Source organism: Ascaphus truei, chromosome 11 (genome assembly GCF_040206685.1).
Source record: "Ascaphus truei isolate aAscTru1 chromosome 11, aAscTru1.hap1, whole genome shotgun sequence".
NCBI classification, from domain to species: Eukaryota; Metazoa; Chordata; class Amphibia; order Anura; family Ascaphidae; genus Ascaphus; species Ascaphus truei.
The window spans coordinates 61,286,059-61,298,324 of record NC_134493.1 but is presented as its reverse complement, the minus strand read 5'-3'; the positions used below and the strand labels follow the sequence as shown (position 1 = coordinate 61,298,324).

The following is a 12,266-nucleotide window of genomic DNA, read 5'->3' as shown; positions in this document are numbered from 1 at the left end:
ACCAAGTACTAATCAACAGACTCTGCCACTCTAATTGTTACCAGAGGGTGGAGAATCATCAAACTGGAGTTGTTTGTAAGTGTTATGTCTACACCTACAAACAATGCAGATACTTCATTTGGTAGACTGGACGTCGCCCCTGATTTAATTTGGGGCTACCCATAGAATCCCAGTTCACATGGGCTAATTAGCTGGGGGGGCATGGGTTAATCTGTGTCTCTCATATTTAAGAAAGTTGGACAATTGTGTAAGGAGATAAAAAACAAAACTAAACTGAGCCTCACGAAGCATTATATATTTGGTGCCGTGTGTGTGTTCCTTAGACTTCCTGTGATGAGATGTATGTGACAGACAGCACCTTCCTGTCAGTATGGAATTAGATATATTATATACATTCCCAGTCCTGGGCGAGTGAGAGACATTAGCTCCCGCTCTGGTTCTGCTGTTACATCGGTAACTTCCCTCTGTACAATTACCTGTCCATAAACACAAACAAGGGAGCACATTTATTACTAGCAGTTGTATATTTATTGTGTTACAGACACCCGCAGTGTAAGTGGCTCATTACATGATGAAGAAACTAATGTGGATGTGACAGCCACACAAAGTATTAACTAAAGTACAGTAATAAATCCAACCAGAACCGTGGGGTCAGAGACTGGATCCCACTTCCAGAGGACTCGCAAAAGCAGCTACATAAAATGTGTTCAGTCCCAAAATACGTTTGTCGCAACAAACGGGATACACTTCTTTATTGAAAGATCATGCGTTGCTCTGCACATGAATGTGGAACCCGATCTCCTCTAGAACATGAGCTAAAAAAGTCCATGGTCAGTGTCATGAGGCTCTCAAAGGATTAATGCAGTGTAGGAGCCCCTGACACACTCTCCTTAACTTTGTGTTCCCCTGGAGTAAGAGGAAGGCTTGTGCTGTGGGGTAGGACATGGTAACGTACCAACAGATTTTTATCAAAATGTTTTCCGGATCATCGGGAAAGAAGAGGAGGTATAGCTGTGTTATGCAGACAGCCATGGAGAGGACAACAAGCAGTATCATGGTCCTGGCTGCTCTGGAATGAACCTTTAACCGGGGAATGCTGAAGTCTGATGTCTTCTGCTTCATCCTCCAGACGTGTCCCCAGAGAGAAGTCAGTGTGAGCCCGATAGCAATGAATGATAGCAGGAAGGGCAAACAGCATCCTAGCACGGCCGCGATAACTATGTTAGAGATATAAAAAGCAGATGTTTCACTGACCACTCTGCAGTTGGCTGTGAGACTGTAAGTGCTGTTTTCCTGGGGATCTATTTGCCGACAAGTCCACAGTGATGGGACACTTATGATAAAGGATCCCACGGCTGACATCAGCTGCAGCTTCTGCAACACAGAAGAAACCCATAGCTTCACTCGGAAGAAGAGACGATGCATGAAGTTGGCAATTTTGATGCAGTAGTAGACACAGAGCCAGCCAGTGAGCCAGATGTTTAAATAAATTATGACTATCTCAAGAAAAATCAAAGCTGAGTTGATCTCTCTGTAGAACCGGAGGTGAGATGGGATCAGGTAAAGGAACAACTCTGCATTCAGTATACAAAGCAGGGCTAAATTAGACAGTCCCATACTAAGTAGGATGAGATCACACTGATTCAGGCTGATATCTTTTCTCCAGTTTCTGTAGCTCACAGCCATGATACACGAGTTGAAGATGGTGCCTGCTATGCATGGAATTATACTGATGGTTACCACCAATATATCAACCCAAGTCAGCATATTGCTCTTCTGCGTGTGTTACTGCTCTTCCTCTCTGATGTATGAGCATTACACCTGATGCCTCGGTATCTGACTGGCACATGGGGCAGAGCCGGGATAAAATAAACGTGTGTGCAAAGCACATGCAAATGTCCTGGTGTCTCCTTTCTGGGTTTCTTCTATGTTATGGTTGGGATCTCTCAGATCACATCTCTGGCACCGAACCTTTATTTGGGCTGTATCGGTTATTTTCCTGAATTTACAGTAAGAATCAAATGTGTTTCCAGCTTCAGAGAAAAGTGACGGGAGGGTTCAGAGAACATAAAAAGGGTTTGTCAGTAACGTGGTAAAGTTCCCACGCAAAAAATAGCAAAAAATAATTTTAATTTCCAGAAAGGTTTTGTTCAGATTAATATTCTCCACATTAACGAGTCCCGCTAAAAATCTAACGAAAGAGATTAAAACAGATTATTTCTGGTACACTTTCCCAATCTAGACACCCAAGTGTTACCTAAAGGTTATATACAGGGCTAAGGGAGGTGCAGCGTACATTCTAAATGTATATGGCTCTCTCCTAGACTGCTGCGACCATCATGAACAGACATGAGATACAGAGACCTGCAGTACAATATGGGGGTAATTATTTAACATAATGAGAAGCCAAACAGCCGGAGACTTTATGTTCTGTGCAGAGATTTCTCCCTTTCTGGGTGTGTGCGTTCCCGAGCTATCTTCCTGTAAATGTTATACGTGGGAGGGTACACAATGCTGGCCGCCATTCTCCTCATAGGAAATACTGTTCTGGTTGTTTCTTGATTAATTGTGTATAATATGGTTTGTAAAGGGGGAATTTCCAATTATATAAACTGAATATAATTTTAAGTGCTTGTTTTGAGAATTTTCTGACTTCCAAACCCAGTTTTACCCATTTCCAAACCCAGTTGAAGGCCTCAGCCAGCACTAGTATAATGTTACCCGGAGGTGGCAGCTCTGTGACTTTCATTTGCATTTCCAAATAACTTTGATGAAGAGAACATTTCATTTGGAAAGATTCAAATGTGATAGATGACATTAATACTCCCGGCAGTATCGGGTGATATGAGGAGATGCTGTTATTATAATAACTTTATAGAGCACCTGGCAAAGCCAAAGACCCTGACTGTGAGAGGAAAGGGTTAATCCCCCAGCATGCTGTGCTGCCTGAGCCGTTTGGTGTAATAGTTTGTGGTAGAAATCTCCCTTTCTTCCATGGGAAGTTGCTGGCGTTGCTCTGTACCTTAGACTACTGTGTGTATTGGACACCACTTGGACCTGTCTCCTCTCTGGCAGTGTGGGGGAGCAGGAGGGTAAGTGAGTTAAGAAGGGATGGGAGAGAGTTTGTTTTTTGTATGTTTGCCCACCACGGCAAACCCTGTCTTTTATTTATTTTAAATACCAAGGGGTTGAAGGACGTAATGAAGAGAGGGTTCGACAGGAACTGCAGCAAGAAGAGGGCGGAGTGACAGAAGGAGACTAGAGTTGTAGGAATATATCATTGTCACGGGAGACCAGCACTTTTATTCGGGTAAACCCGCGTACACACAATGAAATACAAAATACAGACGGAATACGCACCTACTGGGGGTCTGCGATTGAAAACGCCTCAAATAGGTGCAGGGTGCCTGTTTCGGAAGGCTTACCCCGACCCGAGCTTCCCTGGAGAATACCCAACAGGGACCGCTACGTTATATGTTTAGAACTTGGTCCCCGCTTCTGTCTCAGGGGGCTATGCACTAAGCTCCGAACTTTCGCGCCGGTCTCAAAAAAATGATCACATCCGATAAAAAATTAAGCCGCGGCGCGATTCACTAAGGCCCTCAGCCCATTTTCTATCGGACGTGCCCAAAACTGGCTTATCGTGCGTACAATCTTTTTTTCCCTCTGGGAAAGTTGCGGATGGACTTAATCCCTTCATTACTTTAGCGGTTAATACCACTAAGGTAATGAAGGGGTTAACCCCTCCCTCTATCCACCCGGTAGGCCTAAACATACATTCTTGGGGCTACTACCCACTTCACCCACCCCCACTACCAACAATAAACCAAAATACACACAACAGCCCTACTACCCACCTCCTAGACCCCCAATAACCATTACAATATGTAATAAACACCAATACATAGCCCACCCACCCCCTGTGCCCCCACATAAAAACATTATTTATTTGTTTAGACACATGATTAATACCACAGGCCGTCAGGTGTCCCCGGGTGGTCCCCGTGGGTGTCGTGGTCCCAAAGGGCACCCGGGGTGGTTCCCATGGATGTCTGGTGTCCCCGGGTAGTCCCCGCGGTTGTTTGGGGGTCCCCAGATCATCCCCACGTGTGTTTGGGGGCCCTCGGGTAGTCCCTGAAGGTATCTGGGGTCCTCGGGTTGTCCCTGTGGGTCCCCGCTGGCCTGCAGTACCATTCCTGTATTTAAAAACAATAAACTTGCCCTACATTTCAATAAATTCACCTCTCCCCCCCACTAAACACATACAGTACAGTAATGTGCAAATTAACTATTTTCCAGATATGGATAATAGACTACTTGCCCATTATTAAACACAACATTAGCCAGGCAGCATAAATAAAGTAAATAAATACCGTTCTACTTAACCCTGTCAAGATGAAGGGCATCCTCATCAGCATACTGCAGGGCCATGTCCTCCGTTGCTAGATAGAATACGTACAACATACAATCTAATGGCCCCTAGCCCCTTAATCACCTTAGCAGTTAATAATCACTAAAGTAATTAAGGGGTTAACCAACCCTCCCCCACTACCCACCCGGGAGGCCTTGCCACCCACCATGGACCAACTATACCCACCCTGTACCCATTGATTGCGATAGTAGTACATCATACCCATATAATATGGGCATGATAAGCTACTATAGCAGTCAATGAACACCATAATACAAAAGCAGGAATGTCCAAAATACACAAGAATAAAACACATTCAACAAGCCCCTAAACACCCATAAACACAAATTACAAGCACTAGCCAACCAATCAATTACCTAAATAAAACCTCTAATAATCAATTAAATACTTGAGGGCACAGGAGGTGGATTGTACATTGGTGCTTACTACAGATTTTATTAAAAATGTTATGACAAGTGTACGTGAGCAGGGGGTCTCCGGAGCAGAACCGCGTCGGTTTCAGGTCTGGGGACCCCCTGCTGAACGAGATACAGGCCCCATTCTTGGGTGCCGGTATCTCCAATGCATTGAAATGTCTCGCGTCACGTGACCGGTACATTTCATTGCATAGGAGATACCGCCACCCAATAACGGGACCTGTATCTTGGGAAGCAGGGGGTCCCTGGACCTGAAACCAACTCAGTTCTGCTGCGGAGACCCCCTGCTCACAAACACTAGTTATATAATTTAAATTAAAAATATTTTTATCCCGGCGAGATTTGCGCAGGAAGAGACGGCTCTCTCTCTCTGCAACAGATAGAACTCACCGGGTGAGCCCTTTTTAGAGGGTAGATCCTATCGTCGCTGGCTACTCGCCAATTTAGCAAAAGTGGCTATCACTGGTATTCAGGCCTTTCTGCGAACCGTGATAGCAATGCTATCAAAAATGGCGATTTAAAAATTGTGGTGATTTTTTCTATCAGAGTTTTCTTGCATGAGGCCCAGTATAGGATCAGAGTTTATATAATACTAGCTGATATACCCGGCGTTGCCCGGGATGTAATTTTGGGGGGGCGGGCAACAGGGTTGACAGCTAGGTGGGTGACTGAGTTGACTGAGTGTGCGGTTGAGTGAGTGGGTGGGTGACACTTGACTGAGTGGGTGGGTGACACTTGACTGAGTGGGTGGGTGACACTTGACTGAGAGGGTGGGTGGCACTTGACTGAGTGGGTGGGTGACACTTGACTGAGTGGGTGGGTGACACTTGACTGAGTGGGTGGGTGACACTTGACTGAGTGTGTGGGTCGGTGACTGGGTGACTTTGGGTCGGTGGGTGCGGTGACTTGGTGACTTTTTTGGGGTTGGTGGGTGGGTCGGTGACTGGGTGACTTTTTTTGGGTCGGTGGGTGGGTCGGTGACGGGGACTTTTTCTGGGTAGGTGACTGGGTGACTTTTTCTGGGTTCGGTGACTGGGTTGGGTGGGTTGGTGAGTGGGTGGGTCGGTGAGTGGGTGGGTCGGTGAGTGACTGAGTGGGTTTTGGTTGGTCGGTGAGTGGGTCGGTCGGTGAGTGGGTGGATGGGGTCGGTGACTGACTGACTGGGTGGGTGGGTGACGGAATGGGTGGGTGACTGGGTTGGTGATGGAATGGGTGGGTGACTGACTGGGTGGGTGACTGGGTGGGTTGGTGGTTGACTGGGTGGGTGACTGACTGAGTGACTGGGTGGGTGGGTGACTGACTGACTAGGGTATGACTGACTGGGTGGGTAGGTGACTGACTTTTGACTGACTGGGTGGATGGGGATTGACTGGGTGGGTGACTGACTATGGGTGACTGACTGGGTGGGTGGGTGACTGACTGGGTGGGTGGGTGACTGACTGACTGACTGGGTGACTGACTATGGGTGACTGACTGGGTGGGTGACTGACTGGGTGGGTGGGCGACTGGGTGGGTGGGTGACTGGGTGGGTTTGTGGGTGGGTGACTGACTGACTGGGTGGGTGACTGACTGGGTTGGTGACTGACTGACTGACTGGGTGGGTGGGTGACTGACTGACTGGGTGACTGACTTTTGGGTGACTGCCTTTGACTAACTGACTGGGTGGGTGACTGACTGAGTGACTGACTGGGTGACTGACTGGGTGGGTGACTGGCTGACTGACTGACTGGGTGGGTGTCTGACAGGGTGGGTGACTGACTGACTGACTGGGTGGGTGACTGACTGGGTGACTGACGGACTGGGTGGGTGAATGGGTGACTGTGGGTGGGTGAATGGGTGACTGTGGGTGGGTGAATGGGTGGGTGGGGTGAATGGATGGGTGAATGGGTGGGTGAATAGTTGGGTGTGTTCACTGGGTGGGTGGGTGACTGGGTGGGTGAATGGGTGACTTGGGTTGGTGAATGGGTGGGTGACTGGGTGGGTGAATCCGTTGGGTGGGTGAATGGGTGGGTGAATTTGGGTGACTGGGTGGGTGGGTGAATTTGGGTGACTGGGTGTGTGAATGGGTGGGTGAGTGGGTGGGCGAGTGGGTGGGTAAGTGGGTGGGTGGGTGAGTGGATGGGTGTGTGGGAGACTGGGTGGGTGACTGGGTGGGTGACTGACTGAGTGACTGTGTGGGTGACTGAATGAGTGACCGGGTGGGTGACTGACTGACCGGGTGGGTGAACGACTGAGTGACCGGGTGGGTGACTGACTGAGTGACCGGGTGGGTGACTGACTGACAGAGTGGGTGGATGACTGACTGAGTGACTGGGTGGGTAACTGACTAGGTGACTGGGTAGGTGTCTGGGTTAGTGAGTGGGTGTGTGGGTGAGTGACTGAGTGGGTGTGTGGGTGATTGACTGGGTGGGTGTGTGGGTGAGTGACTGGGTGGGTGACTGAGTGACTGGGTGGATGACTGACTGAGTGACTGGGTGGGTGACTGGGTAGGTGTCTGGGTTAGTGAGTGGGTGTGTGGGTGAGTGACTGAGTGGGTGTGTGGGTGAGTGACTGGGTGGGTGTGTGGGTGAGTGACTGGGTGTGTGGGTGAGTGACTGGGTGGGTGTGTGGTTGACTTTGACTGGGTGACAGTGGGTGGGAGACTTACCTTGACCGAGTGGTGGTTCCTGGCAGCAGACGGTTCCCCTCCTGGCACTGATAGGAGGTGAGTTCGGCAAGAGACTCACGCCGCGATTCCCCTGCGTTCCTTGTTGGGAGCGAGGGGTGGAGGAGGCTAGAGTTTGCGGCTGGGGCAGAAGGGCCGCGCCGCGCTTTTCCTCCATCCGGGAGCCGGTGCATGTGAGGGTGAGTGCAGGAGGCCCGCGCCGCGCTTCCCCTCCGCCCAGGAGCCGGTGCACGTGAGGGTGAGTGCAGGAGACCCGCGCCGCGCTTCCCCTCCGACCGGAAGCCGGTGCACGTGAGGGTGAGTGCAGGAGGCCCGCGCCGCGCTTCCCCTCTGCCCGGGAGCCGGTGCACGTGAGGGTGAGTGCAGGAGGAACGCGCCGCACCGTGCTTCCCCTCCGTTCTATGTTGGAAGCAAGGGGGGAGGAGGCTGGAGTTTGCTGCTGACCAGGAGGGCCGCGCCACGCTTCCCCTCCATCCGGGAGCCGGTGCAGGGCGGCGAACATGGTGGGGATGTTGCGGAGCGTCTGGGTTTGGGGGGGGGGAGTGGTATTTGTGCCTGAGGGGGGAGAGTGACGGCCACTAGGAAAGAGAGAGAGAGTGTGTGTGAGACCTTTGGCCCGTCACTCCGCCTCAGGCCAATGAGTGGTGTGCGGGGGCGGGTGGGCCAAGGGAGCAATCTCATTGGCCTGAGGGACAGGACAACCAGACACGCATACAACGGTTTCAGAAATATATAGATAGAAAAAAGAATTAAAACAGAAACCCTATACATTACGGGCGCAAGTCGTGTAAGTGGAACTTTATGGGGTCAGGAAGAGAAGTGAGATCCACGCACAGACGGTGCATCTCATATTTAAGAACGTTGGACAATTGTGTAAGGAGGTGAAAAAAAAATCTAAACTGAGCCTCACGTTGCATCATATTTCGGGTGCCGTGTGTGTGTTCCTTAGACTTCCTGTGACGAGCTGTATGTGACATCTGGGGGAGGACACAGAGCGCAGTATTCCTCTCCAAGGTGGAACAATCACTGGGAATCTCACTTCAAATAAGGCAGCATATGTAAAGAAAAAAGAAAGAATATAGTGCAACACAATTTAATTAATAATACACTCGATCAAGGAGGCTCCAATACACTCACATGCTCCAGGGAATAAAAAAGCAATTAAACCACTCTGGGTTCAGACGCAGTAAGAAAGCTCCAGTCAGCTGCTGTACATCTGCTTCTTCCGCATACAAGCGGCGTCTGACGTCACGGACCGGCTCTCTTAGCATTCCAGCAGTAGAGGAGGATCTTAAGGCTCCGTGGTAGTAAGCAGCAATGCAGGACGCACAAGCGGGAAGGCACAGAAAACCAGCGCAGCTGATCTCACGGCGGAGGGGAGCTGACTGCTTCACAAAGTCTGAGCACACAGGAGAAAACCCTACGCGTTTCGTCCGATAGCATGGACTTCTTCAGGGGTGTCAAACATGTGACAGACAGCACCTTCCTGTCCGTATGGAATTAGATATATTATATACATTCCCAGTCCTGGGCGAGTGAGAGACATTATCTCCTGCTCTGGTTCTGCTGTTACATCGGTACCTTCCCTCTGTACAATTACCTGTCTATAAACACAAACAAGGGAGCACATTTATTACTAGCAGTTGTATATTTATTGTGTTACAGACACCCGCAGTGTAAGTGGCTCATTACATGATGAAGAAACTAATGTGGATGTGACAGCTACACAAGGTATTAAATAAAGTACAGTAATAAATTCAGACAGAACCGTGGGGTCAGAGACTGGATCCCACTCCCAGAGGACTTGCAAAAGCAGCTACATAAAATGTGTTCAGTCCCAAAATACACTTGTCACAACAAACGGGATACACTTCTTTATTGAAAGATCATGCGCTGCTCTCCACATGAGCACGGAACCCGATCTCCTCTAGAACATGAGCTAAAAAAGTCCATGGTCAGTGTCATGAGGCTCTCAAAGGGTTAATGCAGTGTAGGAGCCCCTGACACACTCTCCTTAACTTGGTGTTCCCCTGGATTAGGAGGAAGGCTTGTGCTGTGGGGTAGGACATGGTAACGTACCAACAGATTGTTATCAAAATGTTTTCCGGATCATCGGGAAAGAAGAGGAGGTATAGCTGTGTTATAAAGACAAGAAAAAAAAGCGCAAAACACAAATCGTGAAGTATATCAAAAACAGTGTTTAGGTAAAATTGGTAAGTATTCTGCGTACATTAGGAAATTGACAATAAGCATATACGTGTAACAACACGTGATGTTACCACACAGCAACGCGGGAGACTTGGAGGTAGTCACTCTGGTAACTGGATTCCTGCTGGGGCTCAGAGTTGTTCTGCATCTGGCACGATATCCTCACCCTGCAGCTGAATCATCTGTTTCTTGGACGAAGGAATCAGCTCGGATCGTCTTGCTTTACTGCTCACGCTCAGCACCACGTGGTTAAAGTCCCGATCACGGGTGTACACGGAGCAATTGCCACGAACGCAGTCAGCTCCAGCAGCACTCGGTACACAGTCCTCCTGGGTGCGCAATGATGACGTCACTCACAGGGACGCTGCTGAACACAAGGCGGGCCCAAACTGAAGAACCCGGAGTTGCACGAACACACAGGGCTTGCTCAATAATGTCCCGAACTTACAATAGGGCAAAATGGAACTATTAAAAGGTACCACACATAGATAAAAAGTATATATATATAATCCAACGTGTTTCGAAGCTCAATACAGCCTCTTCATCAGGGATAAATTCAATGTGCCAACCCCAGGGTATTGAATATACACCATACTGCTGTTATTGGTCTGTCACTTAAAGTCCAGGCCAATCAAATTACATAAATCAGCATTAGTGGGCGGGACATTGGATTCGCATTATAAATAACATATTTAAAACAAATTTTTACTATACAAAATTCACTCTGTAAAAGAGAAAAAGGGAGGAAAAGAAAAATTAAAATACACATAAAATACTTTATTACATCTTAAAAATGTACTAAAATTTAGTGATATACTGTTGCTCAATATTACTAAATATTGCTAGCAATGCTTGTTCAATGAAAAACTGGTGGGTCATTCAAGTACTGAATCATAAGACTCTATACTTGCACAGAGGAGGATATTAATTAACCCTTTACTGTCTTATTAATAAAAAGCCCATACATCAAGGTCTTCATTCAGTCCCTTAGGAAACATACAGTCTAGTTTGTGGATCCAGAAAGATTCCTGAGCGGATAGAGCTTTCAATCTATCCCCCCCCCCCCCCCCTTCTATCATTTGGCACATGCTTAATTCCCATAAATGTCAGAGAGGAAGGGTCTTTTTGATGTTTAATCAGGAAATGTCTGGAAACACTGTGCTTCTCAAAGCCATTTTTGATATTGCGTATGTGTTCTTGTATCCTAATTTTCAAGTTGCGTTTTGTTCTGCCCACATAGTGTAACCCACAGGCGCACTCCAGTAAATACACTATGTAGGTTGAATCGCACGTAATAAAATCATCTACCATAAAAGTTTCTTTGTTTTTTTTAGAGGTGAAGGTTTTGCGGTTAGGATGCATATATTTGCAAATTGAACACTTAGCACAATTTCCTACTGGTTTTGTCCCTAACCAACTCTTTTCTGTTTGTTTACATGTCAATTGTCCAATGTCGCTTGGAGATAAAAAGTTTTTTAGATTGGTTGCTTTCCTATAAATGAATCTAGGTCTTTTGAACAAATGCTCACACAGAACCGGATCATTCTCTAAGATTGCCCAATGTTTGCTGACTACTTTCTCTATACTCTTATGAGCTGTGTTGAAATTAGTCACAAATGCCACATCTATTTTAGCAGGGTTCAGATTTCTGGATTTTTTACTTCTTTGCATTAACAGTTCATCACGGTCCATAAGATGGACTCTTTCTAATACCTTATTGAGGTGATCAGGTTTGTAACCCCTTTCAATAAAGCGAATTAAAAGTCTATCTGCTTGCTTCAGAAAGGTTTCGTTATTCGTACACTTTCTTTTCAACCTCATGAACTGACCTGCTGGGATATTTTTAATCCAGGTGTCTTTATGATTGCTCGTTGCCATTAGCAAGTTATTAGTGTCCACTTCTTTGAAAAAAGTTTCTGATATTACTGTTCCATCACAAGTAGAAGTCAGTCTAAGATCTAAATAGTTCATCACTTCTTTGTCTGTTTGATGTGTAAAAATCAGATTGTAATTATTTTCATTAATAAAAGACATAAAATGATTGACTGACTCTAAATCTCCATCCCACACCACCAGGACGTCATCAATGTAGCGCCGCCACTTAATGATGTTGCTCGAAAAAGGGTTGTTGGCCCAAGTACAGTTGCTCTCCCAGTCCCCCACATACAGGTTCTCGAAACTTGGGGCAAAACGAGTACCCATTGCTGTTCCGCAAACCTGTATGTAGAAGTCTTAGAGAAACATGAAATAATTGTGCTTCAATATGAAGTCAATGGCCCTTAAAATAAATTCTCTATTTTGAGGATGTAGCAGGGGGTCATAGCTGTGTTATGCAGACAGCCATGGAGAGGACAACAAGTAGTATCATGGTCCTGACTGCTCTGGAATGAACCTGTAACTGGGGAATGCTGAAGTCTGATGTCTTCTGCTTCATCCTCCAGACGTGTCCTCAGAGAGAAGTCAGTGTGAGCCCAATAGAAATGAGAGATAGCAGGAAGGGCAAACAGCATCCTAGCACGGCCGCAATGACTATATTAGAGATATA

At 47.3% G+C, this 12,266-nt stretch overlaps 1 protein-coding gene and 1 long non-coding RNA gene across 3 annotated transcripts; both read right to left on the bottom strand.

Annotated features, from left to right (window-relative positions):
- Positions 1–522: 522 nt before the first annotated feature.
- Positions 523–7,583, bottom strand: LOC142463633 (taste receptor type 2 member 9-like). Its single transcript, XM_075566603.1, has 2 exons — positions 7,496–7,583; positions 523–2,191 (listed from the first exon to the last, which is right to left on the bottom strand). The coding sequence occupies exon 2, from the start codon at positions 1,765–1,767 to the stop codon at positions 838–840; it is 930 nt and encodes a 309-aa protein (XP_075422718.1). The 5' UTR covers positions 1,768–2,191; positions 7,496–7,583; the 3' UTR covers positions 523–837.
- A 4-nt stretch (positions 7,584–7,587) lies between these two features.
- On the bottom strand, positions 7,588–10,281 carry LOC142463635 (uncharacterized). Of its 2 annotated transcripts, XR_012787473.1 has the most exons (4): positions 9,593–10,281; positions 8,651–9,117; positions 8,424–8,551; positions 7,588–8,091 (listed from the first exon to the last, which is right to left on the bottom strand). It is a non-coding gene; the product is annotated as an uncharacterized LOC142463635 (long non-coding RNA). The 2 variants fall into 2 exon arrangements; XR_012787474.1 differs by lacking the exon at positions 8,651–9,117.
- Positions 10,282–12,266: the final 1,985 nt, after the last annotated feature.

Excerpts from the sequence above, each read along its gene's own strand:
- LOC142463633 (XM_075566603.1), bottom strand. The coding sequence starts at position 1,767 with ATGCTGACTTGGGTTGATATATTGGTGGTAACCATCAGTATAATTCCA.